Source organism: Hemicordylus capensis, chromosome 2, assembly GCF_027244095.1.
Source record: "Hemicordylus capensis ecotype Gifberg chromosome 2, rHemCap1.1.pri, whole genome shotgun sequence".
Classification (NCBI taxonomy): Eukaryota; Metazoa; Chordata; class Lepidosauria; order Squamata; family Cordylidae; genus Hemicordylus; species Hemicordylus capensis.
In genome coordinates, this window is record NC_069658.1 from 312,499,411 (window position 1) to 312,515,002 (window position 15,592).

Below are 15,592 nucleotides of genomic sequence, written 5' to 3' on the forward strand. Positions count from 1 at the left end.
TAAGGTGGCTGTTACAACTGGATTGGATGCTAGTCTTTGCGCAGGACCAAAGCAGCAATATTGCAGGAAAGATTAAGCTCATTGAGGGAGGGGCTGGAGCTTTTGTAAAGAAATTCAGGTGGACATGAGCAGCACTTCCCCTGCTCCTCCTTAAAATTAATTACTTAATTTTAATTAAGTAATTAATTAAATTACTTTTTTGTACTTTTTTTTGCACTTTACAAAATAGTGATTTTGCAAGGTAATTTTTTGCATAGGAATATTCTGTATATTTGAGGAAGGTGTCAGTACACATTTCATTTACATCATGCATGGCTCATAATTCTGATTTAAAATCAATATTTCACTCTTCACAATCAGCAAGATTATATGTATGCAGTAGGTACTCATTGAAAAAAGAAGAATGAAGTACCTTAACGTTGCCTGTTGACATCTGCTTATGAAGTTACTTTACAAACAGCCTTTCCCCCCACAGGTTTGGCAGGAATATGGAGTTCTTCTGTAAACAGTATTCTTCAGGTTGATTCAAAGACTGGAGTAGCTATAGCAAGAAATTCTGGAACAGCTACAGTATATTATGAGATTCCTGGGCTACTTAAAACGTACAGAGAGGTGAGACATCTCTGATTTTCACTTCTACAGTTTTTATTATAGGTGGAGTTTTCCTGTGTCTAGAGGGGGTGCATATGCTATCTGTGCACTCCCTTCATATCAACTGCCTCTACAGAGCCCCCAAACTGCCTTGGAAAGTCCTCCAATTATAAAACACAATTTGGGATTTAGTGTGAGAGCTGTATAAAGCAGGCCTGTCAAACTGCCAGCCCACAGGCTGGATCCTGCCCATGGAGCTTCTTTTCCCAGTCCCCAAGTAGCTGTGTGTCAACCCTGGCCACCACACTTCCTTCCCCCTGCCCCAACACACAATGAAGCAGTGGCATTGCTCCCCACTTGCTGCAGCTGGCTGGCCAGCCTGTTTGTTTGCTTCTTCCTTTGTGCCGCTGCCAGCATCCCTCTCTTCCCCCACCATGCACTCAGAAGGAAGAATGTCTCCTTCCTCCCCTCCTGCATCCTCGTGGCTCCTCAGTGCGCAGAGGATTGAGGCAGGAGTCAGTGGAGGGCAAGGGAAAGAGGGAGAGGAGAAGAGAAAGAAAGGGAGAGAGTGAGAGAAAGAGAGGAGAACGACAAAGACCAAAGTTACTTTGACCTTCTAAATGGTTCTAAGGGAGAAAAACAAGCAAACTGCATTTTAAGTTTAGGTGCAGCTACTTAGAGGAACATCTATTTCCACCAAAAAGTTGTTTTTTTTAAATCTGGTATGTATTTCCCTCTTCTGCATTACAGCCATCATCTGTCAAAAACAACTATGTCAGCTAATCAGGGGCAGCTCTGTGATGAGGCCATATTAAGCTGTGTCCTTGGCAGTGTTCTCTCTAATTTTTTGCATCTGTGCATGGAATGAGTTTTGCTCTGAGCAGCAGTATCAAGGATTCAGAATGGGCCCTTCTTGATTCAACCAGAACAGGATCTAATATTAACTGAGCGTACATCAAAAAAACTTGTGAGCATGTGCATGTGCACACGCCTTAGAAGGAACACTGTTCCTCAGGTTGCAAGTGTGTGCCATGGGACGGCAAGAGTGGACATGCTTCCCTAAGTATCGCCCTACCTACCTGTTGCTGCCCCCAGTCTTTTGACCCCTCACACTGGGCTTTACCTCCCTCACCAGCCCACATGCCACCTGTATTCTCCATCCCAGCCTCACCTTCTGAGGAAAACTGCCACTGCTTCCTGTTTGCAAACTATGTGAGGGCAGCATGGAAGACACATTGAGCACTGCCAGCTTTGTGTTCTGGCTTCTCCTGTTTGCCATAGTTTTGCATCATGCATTCTCTCTCTCTCTCTCTCTCTCTCTCTCTCTCTCTCTCTCTCTCTTGCTCTCTCATCCCACCCCCACCCTCACTGTCTGCTCTGCAAGACCAAACTTTTCTGCTTTGTCTCTGGACAAGTTTGGTGCTTGAAGTGGGAGTGTGGGAGAGAGAAAACAATGGTGTTGGCTTAGTAGTTCAGCAACAAAGAGAGAAAAAGCCAGTGCCATCTCCTTTTTTCTCCCTCCCTCTCTCAACCCCAAAGACCAAACTTGTCTGGAGACAAATCAGACAGGTTTGGAGCTTGGAGGAAAGAGGCAGCAGTAAAAGAGAGAGAGAGAGAGAGCGCTAGTGTTAACTTGGCAACAGAGTGGTAAAGAGAACACAAGAACAGCCCTGCTGGATCAGGCCCTAGGCCCATCTAGTCCAGCATCCTGTTTTGTACTGTGACCCGCCAAGAAGCTGGCACTTCTTGAAGCATACTTCATACTGCTGCGTGTGGCATACAAACAGCAAGCAGAGGTGGCACCTCCCCAGACAGTGAGACCAGAGGGGAAACAGGGGTAGCATGCGGACCAGTGAGCAGGGAGGGCTGGAGACAGTGTAGGGCAGCATCTGCACCTGTCTCAGCTCAAGGGTAGGGTTGGCTCAGGGGGACGGTGGTTCATGGCATTTGCTTCAAGCAGCAAACGTCAGTGAGGCAGCGCTGCACCTAATATGTTTATTACTTGATCTTTTAGTCTTATGTTCATTTGTTTTCATGGCTAAAGGGTTTACAAGTTCTAAATTGCTTTTGGCTAAGCAATATTCTCTTCTGAATGAAACAACACATTTAAATTCAGTACTAACAAGATTAAGCTATAGTACAATTTTACTCTGCATTTAGTGTTATTACACGAAAATATTTGTTGTTTTATTTCAGCTTCATTTGGGTTTCATTTTATTTGACTTGTGTTTACTTGCATTTGTTTCTCTTCTCTATAGTCCTGTTCTTTATACAAACATCCATTTAAAAATAAAATAAAATTGAGAATAGCATATGAAACAGTATGATATATTTAGAATGCATATAGAGAGCATTTATTGCACACAGTAAATGGAAACATGCAACTAGCTCTCTACATCCAGCAGGCATATGCTTGTGTTCCTTAAACAGCATGAGCATGCACATGTGTACACACATATACACACACTCTTCACACTATACCACATTTGAAAATTTAGTTTTAGAAGGATTTTATAATACATTATTAAGGGAAAGAAGTACTCTCCTGAGTCTCCTCTTACAAGAAAAAATGTTAGAAGTCTCACTCACTATTGGGAAATGCATAGGCATTTCAAAAGTAAATTCCAGAATTGTAGATACCTTTGTGCAACATATTCTAAAATGAGAAAAATGCATTGAGGATGTTCACACAACAAAAACTGGGTAGGACAAGTGTTTGTACTCAGGTTTGGGAGCTCTGCATACTCCCAGTTTTTGGTTGTGTGGGAGCAAACAACTACCTAGGAGGAGAGAGATCATGTGGGAAACAGGAGCTGGGCAGAACAGCTTTTCTTCCTACCTTGGTCAAATGCTGGGTATAATAGCTGGGTAGGATAGCTCTGTACTGCCTAGCTCCTGTCTTCCACACAGTCACTTTTCCCTTCTCCTACCTAGTTGTTTGTTCCCACACAACCAGAAATTGGGAGCATACTCATCTCCCAGATCTGAGTAGGACACTTGTCCTATCCTGTTTTCAGTTATTTGAACAGCCTCATTATTTTACAAGAAATCAAATGTTTGTTTAACATAAAGGAAAATATCCATCTTGCAACTGCCATGTAGCCAGATCCTGTGCATGGATGTGTCACTCAAATGAATGGTACTTAGATTAACTTAAGTGTGTGTAGGATTGCAACCAAAATTTCATTCTGCAGCACTGACCATTTTCTTAGCTCCACAGTCAGTTATAGTGAGATCTCTTCTTTTTCTTTTAAGGTGCTGATTAATGTACCTCAAAGGATTGTAGCTACTCATGTAAGTGGAATGAAAACAAGCTTGCAGGATGATTCAACTTGCAAAATTATAGTTATAATTGGGCACCGAAATAAAAATCTGAAAGGTATCCTTATTAATCTTTCTGCTTGTCTGTTTGGTCCAAGGTTTGCACAATCAATCACCATCCTCTGCTTTTCTATGGTAACATTCATCTAATGTGTCAATATTACACCAAGTATGTCAGTGAATTGTCTGTTCGTACAGCTGCTTATATTTTATTATGGGAAGAAGTCTGAAGAAATATTTTAGAGCGTATATAATTTTTCAAGGTAGCGGAATCGATTAAGCTGAGTATGTTTTAGCAGAACACCCATCTTTTTGTGGAGGAACATCAACCAAGATCAGTGCTATTCAATTTGTACCTGTCTTGGCTCAGGCATGTTTTGCACCTCTTCTGTAATCTACCTCTGAGTCATTCCGTGAGGTCTGCTGCTTTGAAAGTTTTCTTGGAGACCAACAGCCTCAAGGCCAAGGATTGTTATTCTGCAGCAGAGGGAGCTGGTGCCCACATTCCTCCCTGCCACATTTACAAGGCACGATGTGAGCTGGGCACTCTGCTTTTAGGCACATATGGGTGGAAGCTCAGTTTCTTGTGATCTCCTCCTCCACAGAGAAAGATCATGCAGTCTTGTTGGTGATGTCCAAGCTTACGTGTGGAGCTCTTGCTCAATGATGCCTAGATAGCATCAGTGGAGAAGAATGCATTTACCCACACCATCCACCACAAAAATGCAATTTCTGGCTGAATGAGTGTGTGAACTGCCCAACTGTCTGCCAGGCTTGTGACCATTTAACACACCCCTCTTCATCCCTTTCAAATAACTATTAATTCATTATTATGTTTTGGTTCAGAATCTATTTGTCTTAAAGTTATCATCAAGAATGTTTAGAATTGTGGCAGATTTTACAGCATAACTAATGGTTTCTAACGCAAGTTTAAAATTTAATGATTAATATGCAAGTGTAATTTAACAATGCAATGCATAGTGTTCAGCAGTTCCTGATGTACTGAATACATTTCCAGTGGAATTAATGCCCCATTTCAATCCAGTAATAAATGATACCATTCATCTTCTTGACAACCTCTGGCAAACACATTAGCTAGATTTCCATAGTACATGAGACTTTCTAGGTTACAAGGCCTTGATCCAAAGTTTAAATGAAGTAAATTTGCCTGTGGTTCAATATGACCTGACAACAGTTTATACCTCATTCGCTTCCAATAATTATGGTTGCAAAGCTTTTACTGTTAAATGCTTCAAGTCATAGGTGAGAAAATGCACCTGTATAAGTCTTCTAATTCTAATCAACAGCAATTCTTTAAATCCTTAAAAATATAAGAAACATTATAGAGTGACATGAAATGTATTACCATATCTAATTCCAGAATACATTTTTGTTTTCTATTGTATCTTAACTCCTTTATACAATATTCTTTAGGAGAATGCTCACCTGCTCAAACTGAAGTTATTGAAGAAATGAGGCCTCAGTCATGTATCAGTTGCCAACTAAATTTCAACCATGATGCATTTGATTTCCCAGCCTCTGAATTTTTTATAGCAGAGCCTGGATTTGATATAGTATCAGGTAAGGTAAAAGTACCAAATAAAATTGTTGTGTTAAATGTGCAGCCATTTTTTCTGATAATGGTTCTGAATATATTGTAGAAGAAAAAACCCAGATCTTGACAATGTATATTAATATTTTTTCCACAATTCATAGGTTATAGTTACTACTGTTTTCAGGATTAAAAATAAGTGATTTATAACATGCTTACATATAATGAAACACTGTGGGTGTATACACATGGAAGCCCAGTTCAGACAATCCAAAAACCATATGTTTCTGGATTCTGAATGATAGCTTAAAGTTCAGTTCCCAAGCCTGTGTGTTCCTCCCCTCTTCACCCTCTCCTCAGCCTAGAACTATGACAAAAATGTCCTGGTTAGTTAAACTATTTCTTCCCATGGTGTTACCATACCATACTGGTGTTACCAGTATGCTGATGACACCCAGATCTATTTCTCCATGTCAACTTCTTCAGGAGCTGGCATATCCTCCCTACAGTAAATGCCTGCCTGGAAGCAGTAATGGGCTGGATGAGGGAGAATAAACTGAAGCTGAATCCAGATAAGACAGAGGTACTTATTGTGCGGGGTCAGAACTCCAGAGACAATTTTGATATGCCTGTTCTAGATGGGGTCACACTTCCCCAAAAGGAACAGGTTCGCAGTCTAGGAATACTTCTGGATTCACACCTCTCCCTGGTTTCTCAGGTTGAGGCGGTAGCCAGGGGTGCTTTCTGTCAGCTCCGGCTGATATGCCAGCTGCACCCATTTCTCAAGATCAATGACCTCAAAACAGTGGTACATCTGTTCGTAACCTCCAGACTTGACTTCTGTAATGTGCTCTATGTGGGGCTGCCTTTGTACATAGTCCGGAAACTTCAGTTGGTTCAGAATGTGGCAGCCAGGTTGGTCTCTGGGTCATCTCGGAGAGACCACATTACACCTCTGCTGATGGAGTTACACTGGCTGCCTATAGATTTCCAGGCAAAATACAAAGTGCTAGTTATAACTTATAAAGCCCTAAATGGCTTAGGCCCTGGGTATTTGAGAGAACATCTTCTTCATTATGAGCCCCACCGTCCATTGTGGTCGTCCGTGGAGGTCCGTCTCCAGTTGCCGCCAGTTCGTCTGGTGGCCACATGGAGACGGGCCTTCTCAGTTGCTGCCCCAGAACTATGCAATGCGCTCCCTATTGAGATACGATCCTCTTCATCTCTGACAATTTTAAAAAAAAATATTTTAAAACCCATCTTTTTACTCAGGCTTTTTCAGCTTCTTGATAATGTAGTTCAATTTGCAGTTCACAAATTTGCAGTTCACAAATTAATATGAAACCAGTATCAGACTCTGGCTTTATGTCCTGATTTGTAGACTTCGTTTATACACAGCCCCTGGATTCAGACAACATGTGGAGCTGTGGTTTAACTAACAGGTTTCCTGCCTCAGAATGAAGGGAGGAGAAAAGGGAAGGGGGAGAAAGAGTACACAGGTTTGGAATATGGCCACGTTCTAATCCAACAAAAAGCAGCTTTGTTGGATCATCTGCACTGGGCCATACTCTGCCTTAGATTCCTCCTCAAGCCCATTTTTCCATAAAGCCTTTAGGACAGCTCCTTAGTCCTTATCTCCTGCTGGAAGTCAGCCAAAATGTTTGCAGCTGAACATTGTTCTTCCCCTGTGTCATAACTCCTACCAGAGCCAGAGCGGGGAGTTCACTGGGATGAATCCTTGACTGCAAGGGATTCAAGTAGGCTGCCACCATCCACTTTATTTTAATGTGGGACAAACCACTCTTTCCACATAAGATTCCTGGAGGAGGTTCAAGTGGCAAAACCCTCCCTAGATGGGCTGAGCAGTCCTAGCCTCCAAAGACGTGTGACTAACGAAGACTCAAAATGAAGAGTAGCACACTTCACCAATGATGATTTATTATTAGATTAAAAGGAAAAGTTATGCATTAAGAACAATTGTCTTTTCATAAGGCAGATTTGTAAGAGAGAGTTTTCATTAACTTGGCAATTTTACTGTATTTCAAGCAAGATACATAGTAAAGGAAAATAACTTTCCTCACATGTCTAACTTATTACTCACAGGCTGTGGCCTTCCCATTTCCCCAGGAGCTCCTCAGCCAGCTGCTTCCTTGGAGCACTCCTGGGACAGAACTAACCAACTAAGCAAAGCTTTCTCCTCTCCAGTAGGTGGCTGTGTGTGCAGTTCCCACCCATTCCTCTGGACTGATCCTTCAGTTTTTAATTTCCCAGGCTTTTTTCTTTACTAGGAAAGTCTCATCCTCCCAACAGTTGCTCTAAGTGAGGTCTGGTCCTACCTTAAAGCCTTACTATCACTACACCCTGTTTATCATTGCCTCCATAGGCTTTCCCACTCTCTGTTGCTTCCCTCGTATGAGATGTTAGATTACAAGTTTCTTGGAAACTCTGCAAGATTAACCTAACGAAAGGGAACTAGCAGTACAGGCTGATTTATGAAGCGAAGATGCTCTGTTAGTGCCTCATTGTTAACACAATGAATGTTCCTGAGCATGTTTGGTAACCCCTATTGCTGTGATAAACACAGGGAATTCAGTTTCAATTACTTTCTGAAAATGGATTGTGACTTTTGGCATTGTAAACTACATTTACTACATTTCTCAGCATTAATGCTCGTAAAACTTTCACTAACAAAACTCTGGTCTTCAGTGCATGCTCCATTACATTATTTATCATATTAACCTAATTCTGAGTAATAACACTGAGAGTGAAAATAACTACCTAGCACATAAAAATAAAGTAACAACGAGCAACATGAGGATATGAAGGCACAATTGTGTCAGAAAAGCTTAATGATGTTGACAATTGGCTAGAATTACAGTGCTAAATGAAAACAGCCCAGCAGGAAAACTCTGGATATGGTACTGATTGGGGTGTTTTCATGACAAGACTTTCCTTAACTGGACTACCTTCTGAGCAGGGGGATTGGACTATAAGACCTCCAGGTTCCCTTCCAATTCTAAAATTATCTGAATCTAGAATTCTAAGCATGGTTAGTATCAGGAGGCAGAACACTTAACTGTGCTGTCATGTAGTCTGAAACACAGAGAAAAAATAAACAGAAGCTATTAACATTCAAACTATTTCCCCTTTTTAGGACATTACACTTGTTCCCTCACAATGCACAGGCTTGCTGACAGGCAGCTAAAGCAAATGAGTATGAGCAAAACCACTGTTGTGGTAACAGCTGCGATCCAGAACAGCCATATCTCTGCCGAGCAGATCAGTGCTGAAGTGCCATTTAATCCAGGATTTTATGCCAATCAGACTGAAATTATTTTAAGTAATCATTACACAAATTGTGATGTGAAAATCTTTGGAGCCATTGACATTCTTGAAAACCTTGAGGTAAGTCTTGACATATACTGTATTACTAATATTGAGAGTCTTAATGAGCAAATATACGTTTACTATGTACACCACTCTAACAAAGGGGCATTAACTTAGTAATCACATCCCTTGCATGTAGAAGGTCTCAGGTTTAACTCCTGGCATCTCCAGTGAAAAACATTGGTAGGAGATGCTGGAAAAGATGGTTGCCTGAAGAGCTATTGCCAGTATTTAACAAAACTGAGCTAGATGGACCAATAGTCTGGCTCAAAATAACACAGCTTCTTATGTTCATATTTTCAATTATGGAAACTTTTATCTAGATTGAAAAGTCAGAGCAAATTGGTTTTCAGCCACAGAAATTTTGAAGTCATATTGCCAGTCAGTGTTAAAGTTTAAAATAAAAAATTTAAGTACTTTGAAATGTGTTTAGATTCATTAGAGAGGCCACTGAAATGAGGTCAAAGCTAAGATATTAACTTAGATGGACTCAGGCTTTCATCTGTGTGTGTATATATAAAATTACAGTTTTAATATCCTTTAATTGGATGAATGTTATTTTAGGCCTCCTGTGCAAATTCACCTTCAATTAGTTTATATTAGCAAGCTAATAAAATTAGAAGTCTTATTAATTAAAGTTCATCTTCATGTGAACGTACCCATGGGTGTGAGGCAGAATTCAAGCATTATTAAAACTGATCTTTTTAAAAGTGTTTAAATGGATTTGTATTGTATTTTGTTTGGTTTTTTGGTATCATAATTTGATGTGTTATATATTTTTATTGGATGTTTTAATGTTGTGTTGTGGACTGCCTAAAGAACAATTTGTTATGGGGCAGCTAACAAATACAGTAGTAGTAGTTGTTGTTACTACTATTACTCTTACTCTTACTACTACTACTACTACTACTACTACTACTGCTGCTAAAAATGCTCAAGTTATATTCAGTTACTGAAACCATGGCAAAAATTACCACCAACATTTTAACTTTATCACATCTTGTTGAAGCTGTAGGTTAGTTTAGAAAGAAGCAGTTGACAATTAAGGGCATGCATTCATTTTAGGATTCATATTCAAATGGCACAAGCAGAACCCACCATTCTGTCCGGCATTTATCCAAGTCAAACACAATAGCCATAAAGCAATTGTTTGTAAGGGAGCAGTGATCTGTCTAGGCATTTGTGCCTGCTTCATTCCCTTGATTTGGGAATACAAATCATCCCCTTCAGAGCAGGGAAAACTTGACAAAGGAAACGTTTAAATAGTAAATTTCAACATATTCTTGCTGAAGTGTCTAAGGATGACAGGCTTCTTGAAGATACCATGGTACACTGTGGCAAGGGGAGGGATGTGTAGAAATATAAAACCCATGGCAGATGTGGTCTATTCATCTTTCTGCGGGAGTTGCATTGGTTGGGAGGGGAATTGTGTTTGGTGCTTGTTTCTAATTCCAGCAGAACATATTCCTTCAGAGCAGGGAAAACTTGACAAAGGAAACTTTTAAATTGTAAATTTCAACATATTCTTGCTGAAGTGTCTAAGAATGACAGGCTTCTTGAAGAAACCGTGGTACACTGTGGCAAAGGGAGGGATGTGTAGAAATATAAAACCCATGGAAGATGTGGTCTTTTCATCTTTCTGCGGGAGTTGCATTGGTTGGGAGGGGAATTGTGTTTGGTGCTTGTTTCTAATTCCAGCAGAACATATTTTTAATCCATTTTTCCCAGTCTGATGATATCCCATCTTTCTTATACCATGATGATATTCTGGGTTTGTGAGATCTCAGTGGTGAGATCTCAGCATACCTAGCCACAATACCAGCATACCTAGCCACAATAAATTGTGGTAGGAATGCTGGGAATTGTAGTTCAGCAACATCTGGAGGGCCGCAGGTTGGGGAAGCCTGCTCTAGCTAATTGAGGGCTGTTGTTGGGCTGTATTCCTTGCCTTGGCTTATTATTACTTAAAATAATTTTATTTGAATAAATACAGCTTGCAAGATTCAACAGATTTAGCATCATGCTATTCAATTTTTATTTCTATCTATACCATTAGTTTATATAGCAATTAGACTGTGTCTGCAGGTCCCTTTTTAATATACTTTAAAATTGGCTCATTTGGCTCTATCTCTGTGAAATTTGGCATTCTTGATCTCTTAAACAAATCCTCAAATACTTGCGGAGTTCATGTGTATTGGATGGAAAACTGCAATATTATAGGCAGGAAGAATGTTGATGGTTCTCAATGGAAACTAGTGGCTGACATCCAGATGTCAATCTCCCCTTTGCTGCATGACCCTCAGGAACATATTTTTAGCAGGTACAGTGGACTCAAGAATGAGGGGTGGAGAGCCGGTCTTAGGGTAGAAAGTATAAATTGTCCACTCTTTCTAAGCAGAGCTTGCCTTGGTTTGCATTTCAGTGAGTGACCACATGTGATCACGGTCTGCTGTAAGATGCTGCTCTTAGGAAATGGAGTCGCAGCTCAGTGGTAGAGCCTCTGCTTGCATGCTGAAGGTCCCAGGTTCATCCTCTGGCATCTCTATGTAGGACTGGGAAAGACTTCTGCTGAAACCTTGGAGAGCCACTGCCAATCAGTATAGACAATACTGAATTGGCCAATGGTCTGATTCCTTTGTTCCTGTGAGGGAGAGATCCACTAAAATCACTTCTGCCTCACAACAGTATTAGAGAACCAGTGCTGTTCGTCTGGATGTCAGCCAATGGAAACAGACTTATAAAATTAACAAACATGAACAAATTTCATGACAAATATGTGATAAAGATCTTTCTGCATTTTTTAAAATTTATTTAATCGATTTATATATCACCCTTTCTAAAGTGGCTCAGGGCAGTTTACACTAAAATGAAAAATACATACTGATTAAAATCAAAAGTCATTTAAAAGCAGATTAAAATAATATTAAAAGTAAATATTATTAAAAGCCAGGCTAAAAAATGGGTCTTGAAGGCTTTCCTGAAGGCCTCCTAGGAAGATAATCCCCTCATATTCACAGGGAATGAACAGACACACAAAACAATTTTTTTCTTGAACATCCCTGTTGGCAACAGGGATGTCCAACAAATGAGGCAATAAAAAAAACCTGTCACACAAGGAAGAAATTATTACCTATATTCAAGAAGAGAGACTACTAGGTATTCTCCATAAGAAATACATTTTATCTTGCAGGTGAAATCTGGCTCACCTATGGTAGTGGCCTTCGAGAAGGACAGATCATATGGCTTTCCTAGCTATGTAACATATACAGTCAGTTTATCAGATCCCAGCCTCACAAGCAAAGGGTCTTTATCTACCGTACTTACAATATCAAGCACAGAGACAGACCGGTCTATCACTATCCCAGTGACAATGATTTATGTATCTGACAGAATGGTGTCAGTGAGACGTAAGTATATTTTCTCTCTCTCTCTCTCTCGTCTCATTTTGTTAATATCGGAACTGTTCTTCTAGACTTTGGCATGTTTGGGACTGGTGGCATATATTTCATTTATGAAACTGATTATACTATTTAAATGTGCTTGTTTGCCACTGTCAGAACAGTTTGGCATAAAGGTTTTCTTCATCTCTCAGTTCGAGAGAGTTAAGAGTACATCCATGTCAGTATGCGTGCACCAAGGCTTCTGAGCTCCTTGTTCCTATAGCAGCCCCCTGTGCAGTGCGAAAATCTCTCCCAAGGTTGACAGACCTCCAGAATAGCATCGGTTGCAAACAGCAACTGCAATTGAAAGAGAAAATTGTGGAAGCCACAAGGCTTGGGTGTGCTTTGGGTGCACACATGGGAATGAGTTCTGGTTTCTTGTCTCAACATGGCTTCTCATCCATCATAGATCTCATAGGAAACACAGTACAATAGTCTTCATCAATAATACTTCACAATTATAAATTATTTAGGGCAATGGCTTACCACTTTCAAGAGTGATTCGTGTTTTGGGACTTTGGAAGCAATTTGTATTGTCATTTCAATATTTTTTTTCAGCTATCACTGAGAAGTACATTCTAGTAATTACTATCATAACCAAATGCACCCATGCTGTTTAAATAGATATGACATTAACACAAACAAACATTCATAACAAAGAATGCAAAATATGGATGCAATTGCATTCATATTAGAAAGATACATTTCTATTTATAAAATCAGTATCAGTATCTGTTCTTTTCAATCCATTCCACAGATGGAGTCAGCTTATTCGAACACTTCCTTGATTCCTATCAAGTCATGTTTTTCACACTTTTTGCACTGCTGGCAGGAATGGCTGTTATGATCATAGGTAAGAGAGCCAAGTGATACAAAAGTATTTCCCCCTGCTTTTTGAACATCTTGAGCCCTGATTTTAGATGCTTTCATTTTGCAATGTCTTTCAGCTCACTATGCCATGTTCTCACCAAAAGAACAGAAAATGCATCCAGCTTTTATCCCAAGGACATCTCCTCAGCACAGGCAAAACAGTAAGCTAATATTAACCAGTTAAAAGAGAAATAAACTGTTTATCGTGAATATTGCATCAAAGGAGATGTTTCTCATAGAGGTTGCCATGAATTAAGAATAGATACTGCATTTAAAGAGGGTGTTTGACACAGAGATGGTTGCTGGAGCAAAGTGGAACAGCTTGTACTTGGTAGGATACTAAAACTTATCAAATGTGGATCTAAAGTCATGTCCAGCTTTCTTATTTAGCTGTGGATCATCTGACTTCAGTGGAATTAGTGGTGACACTAAGGATCAGTCTAGTCATGCACCTATTTGCATTAGGTGCATGTCCACCCACCATTGTTACATGGTCATCGAATACTTCAATATATATGTATGTATGTATTTATTTATTTATAATATATAATGAGTATTTATATAGTAGAGTATTTTCACTGATTTATGTAACTTGTCTTTTGGCTAAAGTTTCCAGTTTACATGCCAGAAAGGCTGAAGTAGCCATCACTATCGGGTCTCCCTTTTTATCACAGTATTTAAAGGTTATCGGGGGTACTCTGATTCTGGCTAACTTTTTCTACTAAAAATTTGAATAGTCATTTAGAAATTCTGACTCCAGAAGTTTTCCTGTTTGTTAATTATTCTGCATTATTTTATTTATCATAGTTATAAAGCACCTGGTGTTTATCCCTAGGTGGTGTACATTATTTAAGAACACAGCAACCACAAAACAAAATAAAAACAATTAAAATGGTTTTACAGAATAAAAGCAGCAATTAAAACCTTTTAAAAGACCCTTAAGACACACCTGTTTGCTCAGGCTTTTAGTTAAAACATATTTAAACAGGTGTGTCTGAAGGATGTTTTTAAAGGCAGCCAGAGATGGAGAAGCTCTTATTTTGACAGGGCGTGCATTTCAGAGCCTTGGGGGCAGCCATAGAGAAGGCCCGGCCCAAATTTATTTTATTTATTTATTTATTGCTAAATTTGTATACTGCCTTTCATTGAAACAATCCCAAGGCAGTTCACCCAGAAAAGTTAAAACAGGACTATAAAAATTACACAATTAAAATATTAAGCTAGAATATAAAAACATAGATCTGACTTAAAATACAAGCACAATATAAGTTGGCACCAAACAAGCCAGTTGCAATCATAGCCGAATCTCCCCAGATGATCTTAATAGGCAGGAGGGTTCATGACAGCTCTCTTAAATATCCTGAACCCAAACCTTTGAGGACTTCATAGGTGATAATCAGCACGTTGTATTTTGTTCAGAAACATAGCAGCAGCCAGTGCTGTTCTTTTAAAAGCAGTGTTATATAGTATCTTCAGGTTATCCCAGTGACCAATCTGGCTGCTGCATTCTGCACTAATTGTCATTTCCGGACTTCGTACAAAGGCAGCCCCACGTAGACCACATTACAGGATTCAAGTCTGTAGGTTACCAGCATATGTACCTCTGTTTTAAGGTGGTTTATCTCTAGAAATATGTGTAGCTGGTGTATCAACTGAAGCTGATACCTGGTATTTAGAGGCCTCTAAATTTATTTATTTATTTATTTATTTTATTTCAGTTGCCCTCACCTCTTGCCTGTGGGCTTCCCAGAGGCACATGATGTGTGAAGCAGGATGCTGGGCTAGATGAGCCTTGGGCCTGATCCAGCAGGGCTGTTCTTATGTTCTTAAATTGATAAAAAGCACTCTTGGCTATTGCTTCAACTTAAGAAACCAGAGAGATTTTTGGATCCATGAGCACTCCCAGACTATGTACCTGTTCTTTCTGGGGGACTATAGTCCCATCTGGAACAGGCAGATTATTTGATTTAATTTATGTAGAGATTTGGTGGCAGTGGGGCAGGTTGGGGGTGAAAAATGCCTTAAAATAATGATTTTTTTAGATCACTGAGATCAATTATCTTTGGCATCATTGAGGTGAAGTGAGAATCTCCAGGATCCCGTGCTGGGATTTGTGATCAGTGGTATATATGAAAAAGTCCTATATGAAAATGTGAGGACCATAATTCTCCCCCACAAACATATTTTCGACACACACACAAAACCAAACATTTTCTAGTGTCCGATTTATTGACAATAAAAAAATGATGAAAAGATTTATATCTACAATAATCCATGGTTCACATACCATGCAGCTCTCCTTGGGCTTTCTTTTTTTCTTCCTTTCTTTTTCTTTTTCTTCTTTTTGCACTGCTGCATCTTCCAAATACAAGTTGTGCTAAAGTACACTTGCAAGAATGCCAAAATTGTGCAAGGGAGTTGCACAATCACA

At 39.7% G+C, this 15,592-nt stretch overlaps 1 protein-coding gene and 1 long non-coding RNA gene across 2 annotated transcripts in view; one reads left to right on the forward strand and one right to left on the reverse strand.

Moving 5' to 3' along the window:
* The window catches only part of NUP210 (nucleoporin 210), a 182,868-nt gene that overhangs the window by 164,209 nt on the left and 3,067 nt on the right, over positions 1-15,592 (forward strand). Inside the window, exons 33-39 of the mRNA XM_053299000.1 lie at positions 476-612; positions 3,847-3,970; positions 5,347-5,493; positions 8,619-8,869; positions 12,042-12,258; positions 13,049-13,144; positions 13,239-13,322. Of these exons, the coding sequence (XP_053154975.1) occupies positions 476-612; positions 3,847-3,970; positions 5,347-5,493; positions 8,619-8,869; positions 12,042-12,258; positions 13,049-13,144; positions 13,239-13,322 (1,056 nt within the window). The remainder of the gene's footprint in view (positions 1-475; positions 613-3,846; positions 3,971-5,346; positions 5,494-8,618; positions 8,870-12,041; positions 12,259-13,048; positions 13,145-13,238; positions 13,323-15,592) is intronic.
* Positions 11,364-15,592, reverse strand: part of LOC128346098 (uncharacterized) — a 59,986-nt gene continuing 55,757 nt past the window's right edge. Inside the window, exon 5 of the long non-coding RNA XR_008316780.1 lies at positions 11,364-11,492. This is a non-coding gene — a long non-coding RNA (uncharacterized LOC128346098). The remainder of the gene's footprint in view (positions 11,493-15,592) is intronic.